A 14963-nucleotide genomic window follows, 5' to 3' on the forward strand; every position below is an offset into this window, starting at 1 on the left:
CACATTCCACACATGCACTTTGCCTCTCCCTGAAGGCTGGTGCCAGGGGATCTGGAGCAGCTCTGCTCCTGCTTACCCACCATTCCCAGACCAGCCAAAGCTTTCTGTCCTTCCCAGGTGCTGTTCTCCAAGCTTTGTCTTGCCTAGGAAAGGTAAAACCAGGCAAATGAGTAACAATCTGCCTGTGTGCACCTGCCTGGTAGCATCTTGGACAGGCATGGATGATGGCGGGTGGTGGTCCTTTGTGTGCCCAGCTCAGGTCTGTTGGTCTCCCCGGATCACAGCAATGCAAACAGCACAGCCGGGCACAGGTGGTGATCCCAGGGCACGGGATGCAGGGGAGCCTGCTGGTGAGTGAGTGAGCGCCTCTCCTGCCCTCCCAGCTAAGCACTCTGCCCTCCGAGTGTCCGGGGGCTCCTGGGTGCCAGGGCAGCACTGGAGCCCAGCAGGGCTTTGCCTACATTGCTGAAGTCTCTCCGTGTCTCCTCCAGTTGCTGTAACCATAGAGCTGCGTCCCTGCCATGGGGCTCTGGGTCAGGATGATGGGCTCAGCGCCCTGGGTGGGTCCTGGCGGCTGTGGGGACTCCTGGCTGTGGAGGGCTGGGGAAGGGGCAGAGTGGTCCCGGTCAGACCACGGCGTTTGCCCACGGCTGCGGAAGCCGGAGGAGGGCGGCCGGTGGGGAGGGCGGGGGGCCGGAGCGGAGCCAATGGGGAGCTGGGGAAGGTGGAGAGGGGGTTAAAACCCACCCCGGTGCCGTCGGGCGAGCGAGTGCCGGGAGGCGGAGCGGAGAGGAGGGCTGCCCTCGAGGGCAGCCCCGCTGAGCGCGGCGCGGCCCGCGGGTGGATGCCCGCCGCTGCCGGGGCTCGCCCGGGGCTGGCCGGCCGGGCTGTGCCCTGGCAGGGGAGCGGCGCGGCGCCGGAGGGCTCGACGGCTCCGCACGGGGCACGGCCATGCACAAGCCCATGGAGAAGTCCCAAAACTTCCGCATCGAAGCGCTCCTGGCCGAGGAGCCGGCGCGGAGCGCCTCCCCGCCGGGGCTGAGCCCCGGGAGCCCCGCGTCGAGCCCCGGTCCCGCCGGGCGCTCCGACACCCCCTCACCGCGGGCGCCCCCGGCCGCCGCGCCCCTCGTCCCGGCCGGCTTCGTGCCCAAGCCCGGCTTGCTGCACCTCTCTGGCCCCGGGCTCGGCGCACTGCCGGCCCTGTACCCCCCCGCCGTGTACCCGCTCCCGACCCTGGGGGGCCAGCACCCCGCGTTCGCCTACACCGGCATCCCGCACCTGCCGCCGCCCGGCGCCGAGCACCTGAAGGCGGCCGTGGCCGGCTCCTTCCCGCTGGAGCACTGGATCCGAGCCGGGATGCTGGTGCCGAGGCTCTCCGACTTCAACGGTGAGTGAATGACCCGGGCACCGACCCTCCCGTCGGGCGGAACGCGGCTCTGGGCCCTCCAGCCCCGGCGGCGTCCGACGGCGCATCAGGTGCGGTCCCTCCGACAGCCCGGGGCCGAGGGCTCCCGACCCCACCCCTTCGAGGCCCTCCGGTGGTCCGGGTCGGGAGCCCTCAGGGACCCTGAGCCCTCCGGCTGACCCCGATGCGCGGTTCGCTCTGTATCCCGGCAGGGCTGGGGTGGGGAGGTGGAGTGTCCCGCTGCTGGAGACCTCCGAGGGCTGCGAGGCCCTGGCGAACAGATCCGAAGGGCAAAGTCTCGCCGTACGCCGGCCCGGTGTTCCGGCAGAGCCCCGAGGAGCGCTGCCCGCGCCGCCGGCGGCACAGCCGGACCGCGCCTACCCGGGCTCCGCGGGGCGGGAAGGAAACGAAAAGAGAGAAACGGCGGCAAAAACCTGCACCGGGAAACGAATAAATCGCTCCCGGTGTGTCTGGGAACGAACCCGCCCCAGTCCCTCTGGATGCGCGGCCGGATCGGGCTCCGGGCCGGCTCTCCGGGTCCCGCTCGCCTCGTGGGATGAGCGCCCGGTGAGCTCGTTCCTGGCGGCAGCTGCGGGAACCGGGCAGCCCGACAGCGTGCTCGGCTCCATCCCTGCCCCAGTCCCTCCTGGTGGGCACCACCAGGGCTCGGGCAGGCACCGGACCCCGCACTGCTGCCATGGGTCCTGCAGGGCACGGACGGAACAAGAGCTGACTTCAGGCACTGGTCCCGTTGGGGTCTGGCAGGTCTGGCACTCCTGGCCAGTGTGACCTGGATCCTGCCCTGTGCTGGTCTGTGAAAAGATGGGCATTAAACCGGGCGTGACTGGTTAATACAGCCCCATCAGAATATCCAGATTCGTTAGCTGAGTGTAAAAAAAAAATAAATTCCTAAAAATCTGGAAGCTCATTTGCAAAATAATAATAATTTTTAAAGGCTGGATAAATAATATTGCAAAAATTTACAGAGAATTACTTGGGAAAGAACATCTATTACTCCTACCTCAAACTATTCCTGGTCAGGTTAAAGGGAAACACGCTGTTTTTTCCCCATGCTGTCTCTCTTTATCTGGCTTTCCCTAGACTTTAGGAATGCTCCATCTGTGAATCTAGAGGTGTAGAATAATCTTCAGTGCTGGGGTTATGTATGCTCTTCAAAGATGTCACTAAGACAAAAAAAAATCCTGATTAGTTGAAGTCTTTATTATTTATTACATCTTACTGCATCTCTGCAGAGTCCATGCTATCTTTGAAGGGTCTGGGTCTGTTGGTGTATCTCAGCATCCTGGTAAGCTTCATACAGGGCTGTGTTTCACCGCAGTGGGAATGCTCCACTGCATCTCATCTGTAGCCCTGAGTGCAGCTTCTGGCTGGGATAACATAGAGATATTTGTACATCAGCCCCATTCCTTTCAAAAGCAGCATGTGATCTTCAGCTGGTTGTATCCAAAACCTCACCAAAATCCAAAATTATTGGCATGAGAACAACTTGTGAAGGGAGCTCTGCAGAATGTGCTGGACCAGAATGCCAAAGGGTCTTGTGGGAAACACTGGGCAGGGCTCCTACGGAAGTTCAGGGGGAAGAAAAGCAGTTTCTGACCCAAGAGTTACTTATCTGGGTTCTGGAGATCCCAAAGCAGGGTAGGCATGTGGAGGTGTAGCAAGGATGCAGCAAAAGCTGCCAAAACTGTAAATTTTAAAATCAGGATGACCACTGCCTCAATCCATGTCCTTACTAAAAGGTGTTCACAATTCTGAGGAGCCCTTTGCAGTGGGGATTCTTTCTCTCCAGAGTGTCTTCAGCAATTCTTCTGCTGTGCAGAAGAGAACCTTATCCATCTTCACATCCTTATTTCTGTCCATTGGTAACCTTAGGGTGTCTTCAGCCTTTGCTCCTGTGGGCTCACTGAAGCTCTGAAATCAGGTCATTTGCAGCATGCCTTCTCCTTGTACCTACAGCAGCAGACTCCAGCTGCAGGCTGTGCCTGTGCCTGGGCTCAGATTGCCCTGGTGTGCTGGCCATGCTGTAGGGACAGGGACAGGAAAGGGCACCAGCCTAGGATCTGCTGCCTCCACAGCCCTTCCTCATCTCTCTGAGGAGGGGTTGGGCAGGGCAGCCTTCCTTCCATTGTTGGCACAGGGCTCCTGGGCTGCCTGCAGTTTGTGGGAACCCCTGTTCCACCACCCAGCCTGGACAGACAGATGGACGGACCTGCCTGGCTGAAGTCTCCAGAGTGACCAACTACAAGTGTCAAGGCTGCTGGTGCCAGTCATGTTTAACTCTCCCAGGAGCAGTGGGCAGGTGCTGTAAGAGATGAATCTGAAAGCATTCTAGGACATATTATGGATCATTCCAGGGGGTGATCACCCTTGGGATTTATTCAGAGGGAATTCCAGGAGTAAATTCTGGAATAAATTCTGTCTTTGGATGCATGTGTAGCAATGTTTTGCAGGTGTGGTCTGGTTTGATCTCCTAGGGACAGTCAGGAAGGGGGAAGCAGCAAGACAGCCCATGAACTCTAAGCTCTGTGGGTATTCATTGCACACATTCCCCCTGCTATCCCCTGTGTGTGGGGCTGCCAGGGAGGCTGTCTGGGACAGTTGGCACCCCCAGGGCCTGGCTGGGTGCTGGGCTCACTGAGAGGCAGGGTGAGGGCCTCTCCCTCCCTGGCTGTCTGTGCAGAGCCTCACGCGGTGCTGCTGCCTCTGCTGCAATGCGCACGCAGGGCGCTCTGCAAGGCCTGGCTGCAGGAGCAGGCGTGCCCTTGCTGCAGGAAACAGGGATGCTGCCTGCCCAGGTTCTGCTGTCCCCAGCCTGGGTCCCTGTCCTGGGGCTTTGAGCACCTCCTGAAGCACCTGGGGTAGCATTTGGCGCTGGAATACTAGGCCTATCAGTTTTCTGGGAGCTGTGATTTATTTGCCTTGTTTGTCAGTGTGGAAATGTGGTGCAGTGGTGGGAGCCAGTGCAGAGACCACTGCAGCTGAGAGCTGTGCAAGTGGGGAGCAGTGATACACAACTGTGGGCTCTCAGGAGGAGCAAAGCATCCTCTATGAGGGACCTGGTGCTTAGATGGCTTTCCTGGCACACCACTTCCTTGCATCACCGACAACTTGATGGCCTGGAGCCCAGATCAGATGCTGCCCATGGTGGCAGAGAGCTTGCTGATGGGCTGTGCTGGGACAGGAGAGCAGGCAGAATAAGTTTTATCAAACTTGTTCAAAAAGCAATGCCTTCCAAGGCTCACCAGGTGTACAGTGGTCTGGTGTCAGCTGGAAATACAGGCTGGGAAACAGCTGTCATGCAGCAATTGAGGTTTAATGGTGGAGCAAGCAAGGGGCTTGCAGAGGTCGCAAGTGCACTTACATATGCTGCCCCACTGATAATGGCCAGGGCTGCTGGCAGGTCAGAAAAAGCCCGTGATGCTGACCCTGATGCTGAGACTACCTCCCTCCCTTGCAGCTCTGACATCCAGAGAAACACCTAAAGCAGTCAGGGTGTTAATTTCCTCTCCTTTATCTGCCAGACCACAAAGTGAAGTGAACTATAGTTAAACAAACCAAATTAAAAACAAGTGAGTTAATATCAACCTAGGATTACCCCTGTTATCAAGTAGGCGGAACTGTATCAAATAAACCAACAATTCTTTATAAGCTTTATCTAATTATCCAGGAGGCAGCTGCCTTGCAGAGCTCCTGGCCTCAGACTCAGAGGGCATTCCTGGCCCCAGGCCAAGCAGTTTATTTACTGATACTGCAGCCAGATGCCAGGCACCCTTCAGGGGGTCCAAGCCCTGCCAGGCTGAAGGGATGTTGAGACAAGCTCTGATCCTGGATGGAGATGGCTGAGCAGAAAATAAATCCTTTGGCAAGCAAAGGTGTGACACTGGGGCAGCCACTGGTCTTCTGGTAGGAGCTGGGTGAGATGGAGAGCCTTCCCAAAGGGTAATACTTTGTGAGATGCTGATTGTGATGGGGATGGGTTCATAGCTTGGTGAGTGGAGAAAGTAAGCCCCGGGAGGCATGCTTGCTGTGCACCCCTTGGGAGGATTCTTTGTCCATGTGGCAGCCTGCCACAGGGCAGGGAGGGATGGGACTCAGCAGAGCATGCTGGCAGTCTCAGCTTCTACCTCCTTCCTTGTTTCTTTTCCCAGTGAGAATCTGCCATCCTCTTCTGCCATACTCTCTCCCCACAAAAGAGCTAGAGCCCTTTGGGAAAGGTAACAGCAGAGCTGATACCAGAGATGTTGATCATTCATGTCCATGAAAACCTGCCTGCCCTGGGTGGCTGAAAGTCAGCTGTACTGGCTTGGGCTTTCTCAACCTGGTGTGGAGGCCAAACCTTGAACAAGTCACGGTAGGGAGCAGTGGGGATGGATAATTGTAGCTGCTGGAGGGTGTGTTGTCAGAGGAGGTCACAGATGAGGTGGCCAGCAACACTCTGTGGGCTGGGCACTGGAGTGGTGCTGGCTCAAACTGTATAACAGCACCACAGAGGGATTTGAGGATTGTTTGTTGGGGTTTTTTTGGTCATCATTGGGGCAGGAGGCAGGGTGAGTTTCCAAGGAAGTCAGGCTCTGTACAATATTTGTAATGAGCACACTGCCCTGAAACTGAATTGGACACTGAGAAGGAGAAATCAGGGCTGGGAGCAGGGCTGTGCTCCAGAAATCAGTCCCCTGGATTGGTCGTTCTTTGGGATATATCCTGTTTGGGTTTATTTGACTTTCGGACAAACTTTCTGTTTTCCCTGCTAGACCAAGTAGTCCTCAGCAGCTCACCTGGGGAAAAGTGAGTCTCTTGAGATGGTGTTGTCAAAGCAGGCTGCCTTCCAGGCTCCTCTGAAGCTGGACAGACCAAACTTGAATTGCTTTTAGGATTGGGGTTCTTCTGTGAGGCACTTCTGTGCCTCTGCTCTTCCTGCATCTGGTTTTAGTCTGGTCACTTACGACCTTGCTAGAGGAGGTACAGAGGAGCCTTTCAGGTTGATCTGAAGGATTTCTGTGCTCTCTGGAGCCAGGACACAATGCTGAGTCCTGGGCTCTCTGCTTTGGAGTGGGGAATTCAGACTGGAAATATGATATCTCTTCACTCCTGGACCCTCCAGGTCCAGAAAGCACAGAACTCCTGGATTATTGGATGCTTGGGAGGTCACAACCTCTTCCCTTCTCTTTCCCCAAAACATTCTCTAGAGACCATGCTCAGAAAGAGGAATTGATCAGAGGGGCCCTTCCCTGATCTGGTGCAGCCAAACTGCGCAGTGCAGACTCGTTGCAGGGAGGGATTCTGGGGCTCCAGATGCTCCAGCCGCCGTCCTGTCTCTGTCAGCAAAGGAGGCTCACTGGGACCCAGAGTCCTTGGGCTGCTGGACACTGCCTGGGGCTGCTTTGTGATGTGTCCCCAGCAACAGAATGAATTTCCCATCCAGTTGTCTCTGATGCATCTCTGGGCTTTCCCGCCCCGAGGAGCTGCAAAGGGCATTAGCTTGGGCTGCTCCATCCCTGGAGATGCTCGTTCCCATAATGCCTCCTTTTCTTAGCCAGAGGAAGCCTTTGCAGACCTGTTTGGTCCCACGTTTCCATGGAGGATTTGTACAGCCCGAGCATCCACAGCCAGTCAGAGCCCAGATGGCTGCTGAACTCTGCAGAGCTGAGACATCTCTCATCTCAGTTTTGTACTGGAAATCTTTTGAACCTCTCATTCAGTTTTAGCCTTGAATATGTTTCCTATGCAAAATAATGCATCATATGTGTCAGAATCATTGGCACAGTGTGCCTCTGTTTAGTCAGTCCCTTATTTAACTGGCCAGCTGCTACAAGGTGGGTCCCACAGGCTGTCTCTCCTGGCACTGAGGTGCTACAGGCAGAAGAAGGGGTTGTGTCTATCCTGCTCCCAGGAGGCATTTGCACAGCCCTAGCCCAGCCTGTGTTCTATCTGTTTGACCCAGAATCCGGGTACTTGGGATCAAACCTGTGTTGTGATCACTTAATAGCTCTTTCATAAATTCCTGCCCCATGCGTCATCGCTGTGTTTGTGAAGGGCTCGGGGGACACCTCGGGAGATGGGCAGGTTGGGATCAAAGCTGGAATCTGGGGGAGATAACATGAATGGTGCCCCATGCCCAGAAGAGTGGGTGAGTTGGAGTGGCCCTTGCCAAGCACTGCACACTTTTGGAACCAGGATGCTCCACGATCTTGTTGCCCAAGCTGTGGCAGCAGGGATGTGCCAAGGTCCTTTTGCATTAGTGCCCACCACCACCACCACCTCCCGCCATTCTCCCCCGCGCCCCTCCCTGCTGCTCCAGCCCTTTATTCCCAGCTGCAAACCCCTGGGATTGCCGCCGTGGTGCTGGGAGAAGCAGTAAAAGCTGAACCCCAGGGGGACAATAAAGGCAGTGGAGAGGAGATAAGCGAGGATCAAACAGAGAGCGGCAGCCACCCCGTGCTGGACTCTCAAAGGTGCCTTTGTTCTGCTGCCTCCTGGTTCAGCGCCGCTCTGCCTTCAAGGGCTGCAGGCGAGATAGCGGCGCTCAGGGCAGCCCCAGCACAGCCCCTGGCCGTTGAGCTGCCACCTGTGCGGCCCAGCAATAAAAAAAGAGAATTAATTTCAGTCTCAGCACTGATCCCAGTTGTACACCGAGGCCTGATAACGTATCTCACTGGTTCCTATCAGGCAATAAAGCCATTGTTGGGGTGGGAGATGATGGAGACATTCACCTTCCTCCTCATCCTAGGTTTGCTGAGAGGTTGTCCCCCTACCAGTCTGCTGTCCCCTGACCCCCACCCGCTGTCTGCTCTACAGCTGCCCCGCAGTCTGGTTTGATGGGGAAGTGCCGTCGGCCCCGCACAGCATTCACCAGCCAGCAGCTCCTGGAGCTGGAGAACCAGTTCAAGCTCAACAAGTACCTGTCCAGACCCAAGCGTTTTGAGGTGGCCACGTCGCTGATGCTCACTGAGACACAGGTACCTTGCCCTGGGGGGATGGAGTATAGCACCATGGAGCTGCCATGGGGGCAAGGCAAGGTCATGGGCAGTGCCAATGGCATCAGTCCCACACCCCACCGCTCCCATCAGTACCCCTTCAGAGCATCTGCTGCAGACACCTGCCTGGTGGGCTCCAGGTGAAGGGCATCCCAGAAATACTGCTCCGCTTTTCACCTGGCACCCCCAACTTGGGTTTCAGAGCCTTCACATCCTTCAGCTGTGGGAGGGGTCTTTTTGTGGGACTAATATGAAAATGTCCTTGTGCATATCTTTGGCTGGATGGGGGGAAGGCAGCAGCCCCCATTATTCCTCTCCCTGTGACAACCTCATCCTCTTTATATCTGTAACACCATGGGATGCCCCACAATGAAGAGGTTTTGGGGGGACCCTCCCTTCAGGGAAGGTGAGGGGGTGAGTGGGGACAGGATGCAGAGGGTACATCCTCTCCCCTGGGGCTTTCCCTTGGCAGGTGAAGATCTGGTTCCAGAACCGCCGCATGAAGTGGAAGCGGAGCCGCAAGGCCAAGGAGCAGGGGGCTCAGCTGGAGCCTGAGAAGCAACGAGGGCTCAGCAAAACCTGTGAGAAGCTGCTGTCCAGCGAGCCCCAGGGACAAGCTGCCAAAAGCCCCGAGTTCATGGGGCACAGCCCTGACTCGGGCTTCCTGCACTGCAGCGCCGCCGAGCTGAGCTATGGCCAGGACTCGTCTTGCTCGGGGGGCGAGGAAGAGGAGGAGGACGAGATGGGCGCCACAGAGAGGAAGATTGGCTCTGTGTTGTGAAAGGCGAATGGAGCCAGCTGGGGAGAGGGGCCAGGCTGTGTTGTGAGGGTTCTCTTTGCTGGCAGACACAGACTGTGCCTGGAAGGAGCAGGGGGCTGCAGGGCACCTGCCACCCTTTAACTTATGTGTGTTTGGATCCTATTTAACTTGTAATTATTCCTCTGTGTGTATCTGGAGGAGTCCCCAGATCCCTCCCCTATAAAGCTGTTATCTGGATGCCTGTGCTTTTCCTTAGAGGACAGGAAAATCCCCTGTCCTCCTACTGTGCTGTCCTACCAAGTCTCTGGGGAAAAGGTGGGGAGAGCAGACTTGGAGAGCTGGCAGGCTGCTGGCACAGCTGCAAGAGGGAGACCCAGACGCTTCTTTGGCTGCACTGCCGCTTCCCTGCAGATCTGACAGTGCCTGGAACAGCACATGCAGTGTGGTGCCAGCTTTTCCTTCCCCTTGGTGGCATGAAGAGCTGGCAAGGATGCCCAGGTTGCATGCCAGCCTGCCTTGCCTCCTCCTGCACCAGTACATCCCTGGTAGGGTCTGTGCTTTGCAGGGAAAACTGTCCTGGGAAGCAAAGCTGATGCTGTTTTCCATGCTGCAGTTGGCCTGCTTGCATTGATGTGGCATTGTCCCAAATAAATGGAGGGGAAGGAGGCAGAAAAGTGCTTAGGCTGTGAAGGCTCAGTGCTGTGGTGAGCTCCCCTTGCCCCATGGTGATGCTTAAGCTCTCTAGGTTCTTCTCTGGGCTTGTTTCATTGAGCTCTTGGGATCTTGCTCACTCTGACTGGGCTGAAATCAACCCTTGGCAGCAGGATGGTGACTGACACCCGGTTCCGCTTCCCTGGAAACACTCAACCTTCCCTGGGGTTGAGCACTGACTCCCTGTAAGTCAGCAGGCTGCCCGTGTCCTCACAGGATGCTGGAGGGTCCTGAAAGATCTCCCGTGCTTCCTGTGCCTTCCTGGCTCTCTCGCTGGGGAGCTGAGATGGCCGTGGAGGCAGAGGGGCAGCGCTGCTTCAGCACTGCACCGCACCGGGAGCTGCAGGGGGGAGCGGGCTGGGTGACCCTTCCCAGACAGACCGTGATGTCCCTCTGTCCCACACCCTGCTGTGCTGTCCCCTCCCCGGCTCTGCTGAGCGTGCAGCGAGGGCTGTGTGCCCCGGGACTTGGGGTGGCGGTGGGAATTGCTGAAGCACAGCAGCCCCTGTGGAATCCTGGCCGTCTCTGGCAGTCAGTCGGTGACAATGGGACAGGCAAGCGTTGGTGTCACACATCGCAGGGCTGTGAAAAGCCTGTCGGTGTCTGGGGGGCCGCACCCTGGGCAGGGGGGCAGATGCGATGGGTTTGGGACAGAGGGGTGGGCACGGGAAGCAGGTGACAGGAGAAAGGAGCATGGAGCCGGACGGACGGACGGACGGACGGATGGATGACGGTCCTGTGCGGGGGGACAGTGACCCACAGTGGCTGCTGGCAGCTCAGCAGTTTCCCCCGGGCACATGGCATCCTCACTGCCCAGGTTCCCTCTCCCCTTGCAGTCCCTCTCAAGACACGCAGGTCTCCAGACCCCTGGAATTGCCCCGTGGGGACCTGTCCAAGGGGGAAGGTATGAGCTGGGGCAGCAGCAGGTGCCAGGAGCCTGCCGTGGGTGTGTAATGTGGGGTAAGAGAGAAATAAATGTGGTGTAGGGGGAAAATACAAGGAAGGGAGGAAAGGATGGCGAAGCATGAAAGGATGGTACCCAATTCCCTGCCATTGCCGTGTGGAGACAACAGCGGAGGAGAGACCCATTGCTCCAGGAGAGCTGTGCCAGCTCCCAGCAAAAACACAGGACTGGGCACAGAAATGCTGGCACCTGCCAGCCCATGGCTGCAGGAGCATCAGGGCCAAAGACATTTATCAATCCCCTGATGTGCAGCCTGGCTCAGCAAGAGACCACAGGGAGTACCACACACTGGAGCAGGGCTGAAATGGGGGACAGGGATGGTAGAGGCAGAGAGGAAAAGGCAAGAAGGAAAGCAACAGAAGTGCCAGAGAGGAGGAGGGGAGCTGAAGGCATGTCACAGGCTTAAAACGTTCACCTTGATGGGCCGTGACAGGTTTAATTTGCAGAGTACAATCGTTAAAGTGATGGATGGGAGGCGTTCATCTTGTGCCTGCTGCACTCAGGCCCACCGTGGCTGCAGGAGGGTTTGTTTTGTTGCTGTTATTTATGAGCTTGTTTCTGGAGGAGCCAGGCATTCGTCCAGAGCTAGGGGGACAAAGGAGGGGACACAAGTGATGCTGGAAGAGTTAGAGTGCTGATTTACAGCCGGGCTGCTTGGCTGGATGACTCATTTGTAAACACTGACAAATGCCATTAAAGCTGCATCTCCTTCCTGCCTCTGCCGGGCACCCTCCCTGTGCGGTTTGATGTGGCCAGCCCCGCTCTTCACCAGAGCTGCCTGTGCACCCTGGAGGCACTATCTGTCCCTCCCCACCGGAAAAATTAAGGTCCTGTATCCTTGAGGGTCATGCAGGGCACTGGGAAGATGTAGGACTGTCCCATGGTGGTGGTGCCCCATAAGAATGACACCTGATGGGCTCACACAGCCAGAGCTCCCCACCCTCTGTGCCTTTGCTGGTCTTGGCCCCGTAACTACTTTTGGCAATGATAACAACTTGTTACCTGTGTCACCAATGCTCCAAGGAGCTTAGGGTGACCTGGCCCCATTAAGGTGTCACTCCATCCCCATGACGGCACCCTCCAGCCTGATGCACCTGTGACCCTTTGCCACCCAGCAATCCCCACACTGTCCCCACTCATCCATCCGATGCACCCACAGACTTCACGGCCCGTCTTAGGTGGCTCAGCACCAGCAAAAATCCTCAACACCCCTCGCCCCATGCTCTCTCCCGCACCCTTGCATCCCTCCCTCCTCCGCCCGCCCTCCTCCATCTCCGTGCCCCTGAACGTCCCATCTGCCCCTCATCTCTGTCTCCTCCCTGCACCTCTGAGAACCCCTCACGGCCTCCTTCCCCGCTCAGTGCTCTCCAGACCCCTCTCCCTGCCTCGCTCCAGTTCCATCTCCGCCTCCCTGCGCGTCCCTCCGCCGCCCCCTGGCGGCTGCCGCTGCCCGCGCGGATTGACCCGAGCCAGTCGCCGTCGTCGCTTCGGGAGCCGCTGCAACCGCGTCCGGTCTCCATGGCAACGCGGGCCGGCCCGCACGGCGCTGAGCGGCCGCCACCGGCACCGGCGCCGGCACCGGCAGCGAGGTGCCCCGGGCTCCCGGTGCTCTAGGGAGCCGGGCTGGGATCGAGGGAGCCGGCCGGGCCTGGGGGCGGTGTTGACTCGGGGCCCGGGCTTCTGCTCCGCTCCGGGGGCAGCCGGGTCATGTTGGAGATGGCCGTGTCCCAGGGAGCTGGGCGGGCGCTCGCTATGGGGAGCGGGGTCCCGCCACATTCATCCACACGGGGCTTGGGGCAGCCAGGACAGGCCGCATGGCACAGCTGTGCTGTGCGGTGCTCTGTGGGCCGGTAGTGGGCAGGGCTGTGCTGCCCAGCGCCAGGGAGAGCCCCTCCGCAGGGACTGGGCTGTGACCCACGGGCCGTAGGGACAGCCATGCGCTCTGGAGAGGGCTGCACCGGGGACACAGCGGGGCTGGGGACACAGCGGGGGCTGGGACACAGCGGGGGCTGGGGACACAACCGGGGCTGGGACACAGCGGGGGCTGGGGATACAGCGGGGCTGGGGACACAGCGGGGGCTGGGGACACAGCGGGACTGGGGACTCAACGGGGCTGGGAACACGGCGGGAGCTGGGGACACGGCGGGGGCTGGGGACACAACGGGGCTGGGGACACAACGGGGCTGGGACACGGCGGGTGCTGCTCCCGGCGGGGAGGGGGCTCAGCGCCACCAGCAGCCTGAGCAGGGCCGTGGATCGCTGGGAGTGCCCGGCTTTTGGCAGCAAAGGGTTTGTGGGCGCAGGAGCAGCGCGTGTGAGGACTTTTCCCTCTTGTTTCTCAGATGCTTGCTGAGCTGCATGATGAGCCCCAAAACTCTGACTGTTTTTGGAAGAGTGGCTATGACAAGAAGGTGAGCGGAGGAGCAAAGAGTGCTACTGACTTGGGTGGGTTGTCTGGCAGGCAGGCAGAGGAGAAACATAAAAACGTCGTTCATCACACTTTTTAGTACCTGCTCCCTCTGCTGTTTGGGCTGTGGCCAGGAGCTGTCCTCCCTGGACCCCGGAGCAGGGCTTTTGGATACTCCTGCAGTTTTGCCGCGGGGTGGCTCCTCTCATCCGCTGCCAGAGTCAGAAACCCTTAGCGTAGAGAAAGGGCTGTTTGTTTTAGTGATTTCTCCTCCCTTCCTCCCAAACTGCTACTCCCTAAGGTGTCTCCAAGAAAGGCAAAGAAGAAGAAAGCCATATTCTGGGGCATTGAGGTCCCTGAAACACTCAGTTGGCATGACTGGAAACTTGGAAAAGAGGTGATCAAACACCTGACCTTGAAAAATGTTCACAGGAAAGCCCAGAAGCTCAGTTACAGGTGCGTGGGAAGTTTGTTTGTCCTTTGTAGTCCTCATGCTCTCTCTGCATCCTCACTCCTGCTGTACCAGTCACATCTGCACCTTTTCTCAGATTCACCTTACCTCTCTCCCCTTGAGTGCTGTGCAGGAGACAATGGGTGCACCCTTATGTAGCAAAACAGAAACCTGCTAATTCAGAAATACAGGCCTTGTTCCTGGCAGAAGTCTGTTAAATGAAATGCCTTGTTTTAAATTCTGTTTTGCTGATACTTCTGTCTGTGAGGCATTTCCAGTCTAGTGAGATTCTAATTGTGGATATGTGCCAGCCAGTCACTAGTGTGACCTAAAACCATTGCTCCCGGAGTCCCTCTGGGTGCTGAGCCATTCCAGCAGTCCCTGTGACCCTCCCTGCTCTGAAACTCAAATGTGGCTGCCCTATGTGGTGTGCTCACACTGCATGTCCTGAAAACATAAAACATTGTTCGAGGAAGGGCTGGGTGCTTTGAGCTGAGAACAGGTTTTCAGGACACCTGGGTTCTGTCCCTCTCTACTGTTTTGCTGCCAAAGTACCCCTGGGGTCCCGCGTGTAAAGTGCTTTTAAATTGTGGGGTCTGGAGATGTTGGTTATTTATTCTCTTTTCTGCTCACTGAAGCTGCCCACCCTCAGACAAAATGTCTTGTTCTGATTTTGTTGCCTAGAGCTCCTTCCACGCCGTCCTTCCTCACTGTTTTCCCGCAGCCCATCACTCTGAACCCCGGCATGTCTGTGCGCCTGCCCGTGGTTTTCCGGCCCAGTGAAAAGGTAAAGGAGTACCATCACAACTGCCCTCAGTGCTCAGGCTGCACTCTGGGGGACAGAAGTGGGCCTCTGCCTCTCTTGTCCTTTCTGATTTGTTCTCACTTGAATGAATGAGTCTTTGGGAGAATTCTAGCATAGAAGGAGTGGGCAGAATGGCCTTCCTGATCTCTCCACATCTTCATTACCTGAGGGAGCCCTAATCCCTGACTTCTCTGCAGAGTTTGCCAGTAGTTATGAGAGGAATCCTCACAAAAAGTATTATTCCCAGTTTTTCATGTACTATTTCTGCCTTTCAACTCAGTAAGATAAAGTGCTTAAGCTGTCCACACCGGTTTGATCCCAAGGAAACACATTTGGGTGGTTTTAGTGCAGAACCTTGGGCTGAGGGGATCACTTTCTGCCTTCCCACAGGAGATTCCAAAGCCTCTACATTCAACGGCTACCTGTTTTCTAAGGGATATGTCAGGGGCCGTCCTTCTTTTGGAT

The 14963-nt window shown here is 57.3% G+C and overlaps 2 protein-coding genes across 8 annotated transcripts in view; both read left to right on the top strand.

The window, feature by feature from the left end:
* Positions 1–936: 936 nt before the first annotated feature.
* On the top strand, positions 937–9240 carry LOC102066069 (uncharacterized). Its single transcript, XM_005485213.2, has 3 exons — positions 937–1387; positions 8222–8382; positions 8873–9240. Exons 1-3 carry the CDS (start codon positions 952–954, stop codon positions 9179–9181), a joined length of 906 nt encoding a protein of 301 aa, XP_005485270.2. The 5' UTR covers positions 937–951; the 3' UTR covers positions 9182–9240.
* A 3046-nt stretch (positions 9241–12286) lies between these two features.
* Positions 12287–14963, top strand: part of CFAP65 (cilia and flagella associated protein 65) — a 34808-nt gene continuing 32131 nt past the window's right edge. For 6 of the 7 annotated variants that reach the window (XM_074548656.1, XM_074548657.1, XM_074548654.1 and 3 more), the window contains exons 1-4: positions 12287–12424; positions 13178–13246; positions 13544–13698; positions 14378–14480. In XM_074548656.1, the coding sequence (XP_074404757.1) occupies positions 13178–13246; positions 13544–13698; positions 14378–14480 (327 nt within the window). In that variant the 5' untranslated portion in view covers positions 12287–12424. Of the gene's footprint in view, positions 12425–13177; positions 13247–13543; positions 13699–14377; positions 14481–14963 lie in introns of those variants that run through there. The other variant, XM_026792253.2, reaches the window with a different exon arrangement.

This window comes from Zonotrichia albicollis, chromosome 10 (assembly GCF_047830755.1).
Source record: "Zonotrichia albicollis isolate bZonAlb1 chromosome 10, bZonAlb1.hap1, whole genome shotgun sequence".
NCBI classification, from domain to species: domain Eukaryota; kingdom Metazoa; phylum Chordata; class Aves; order Passeriformes; family Passerellidae; genus Zonotrichia; species Zonotrichia albicollis.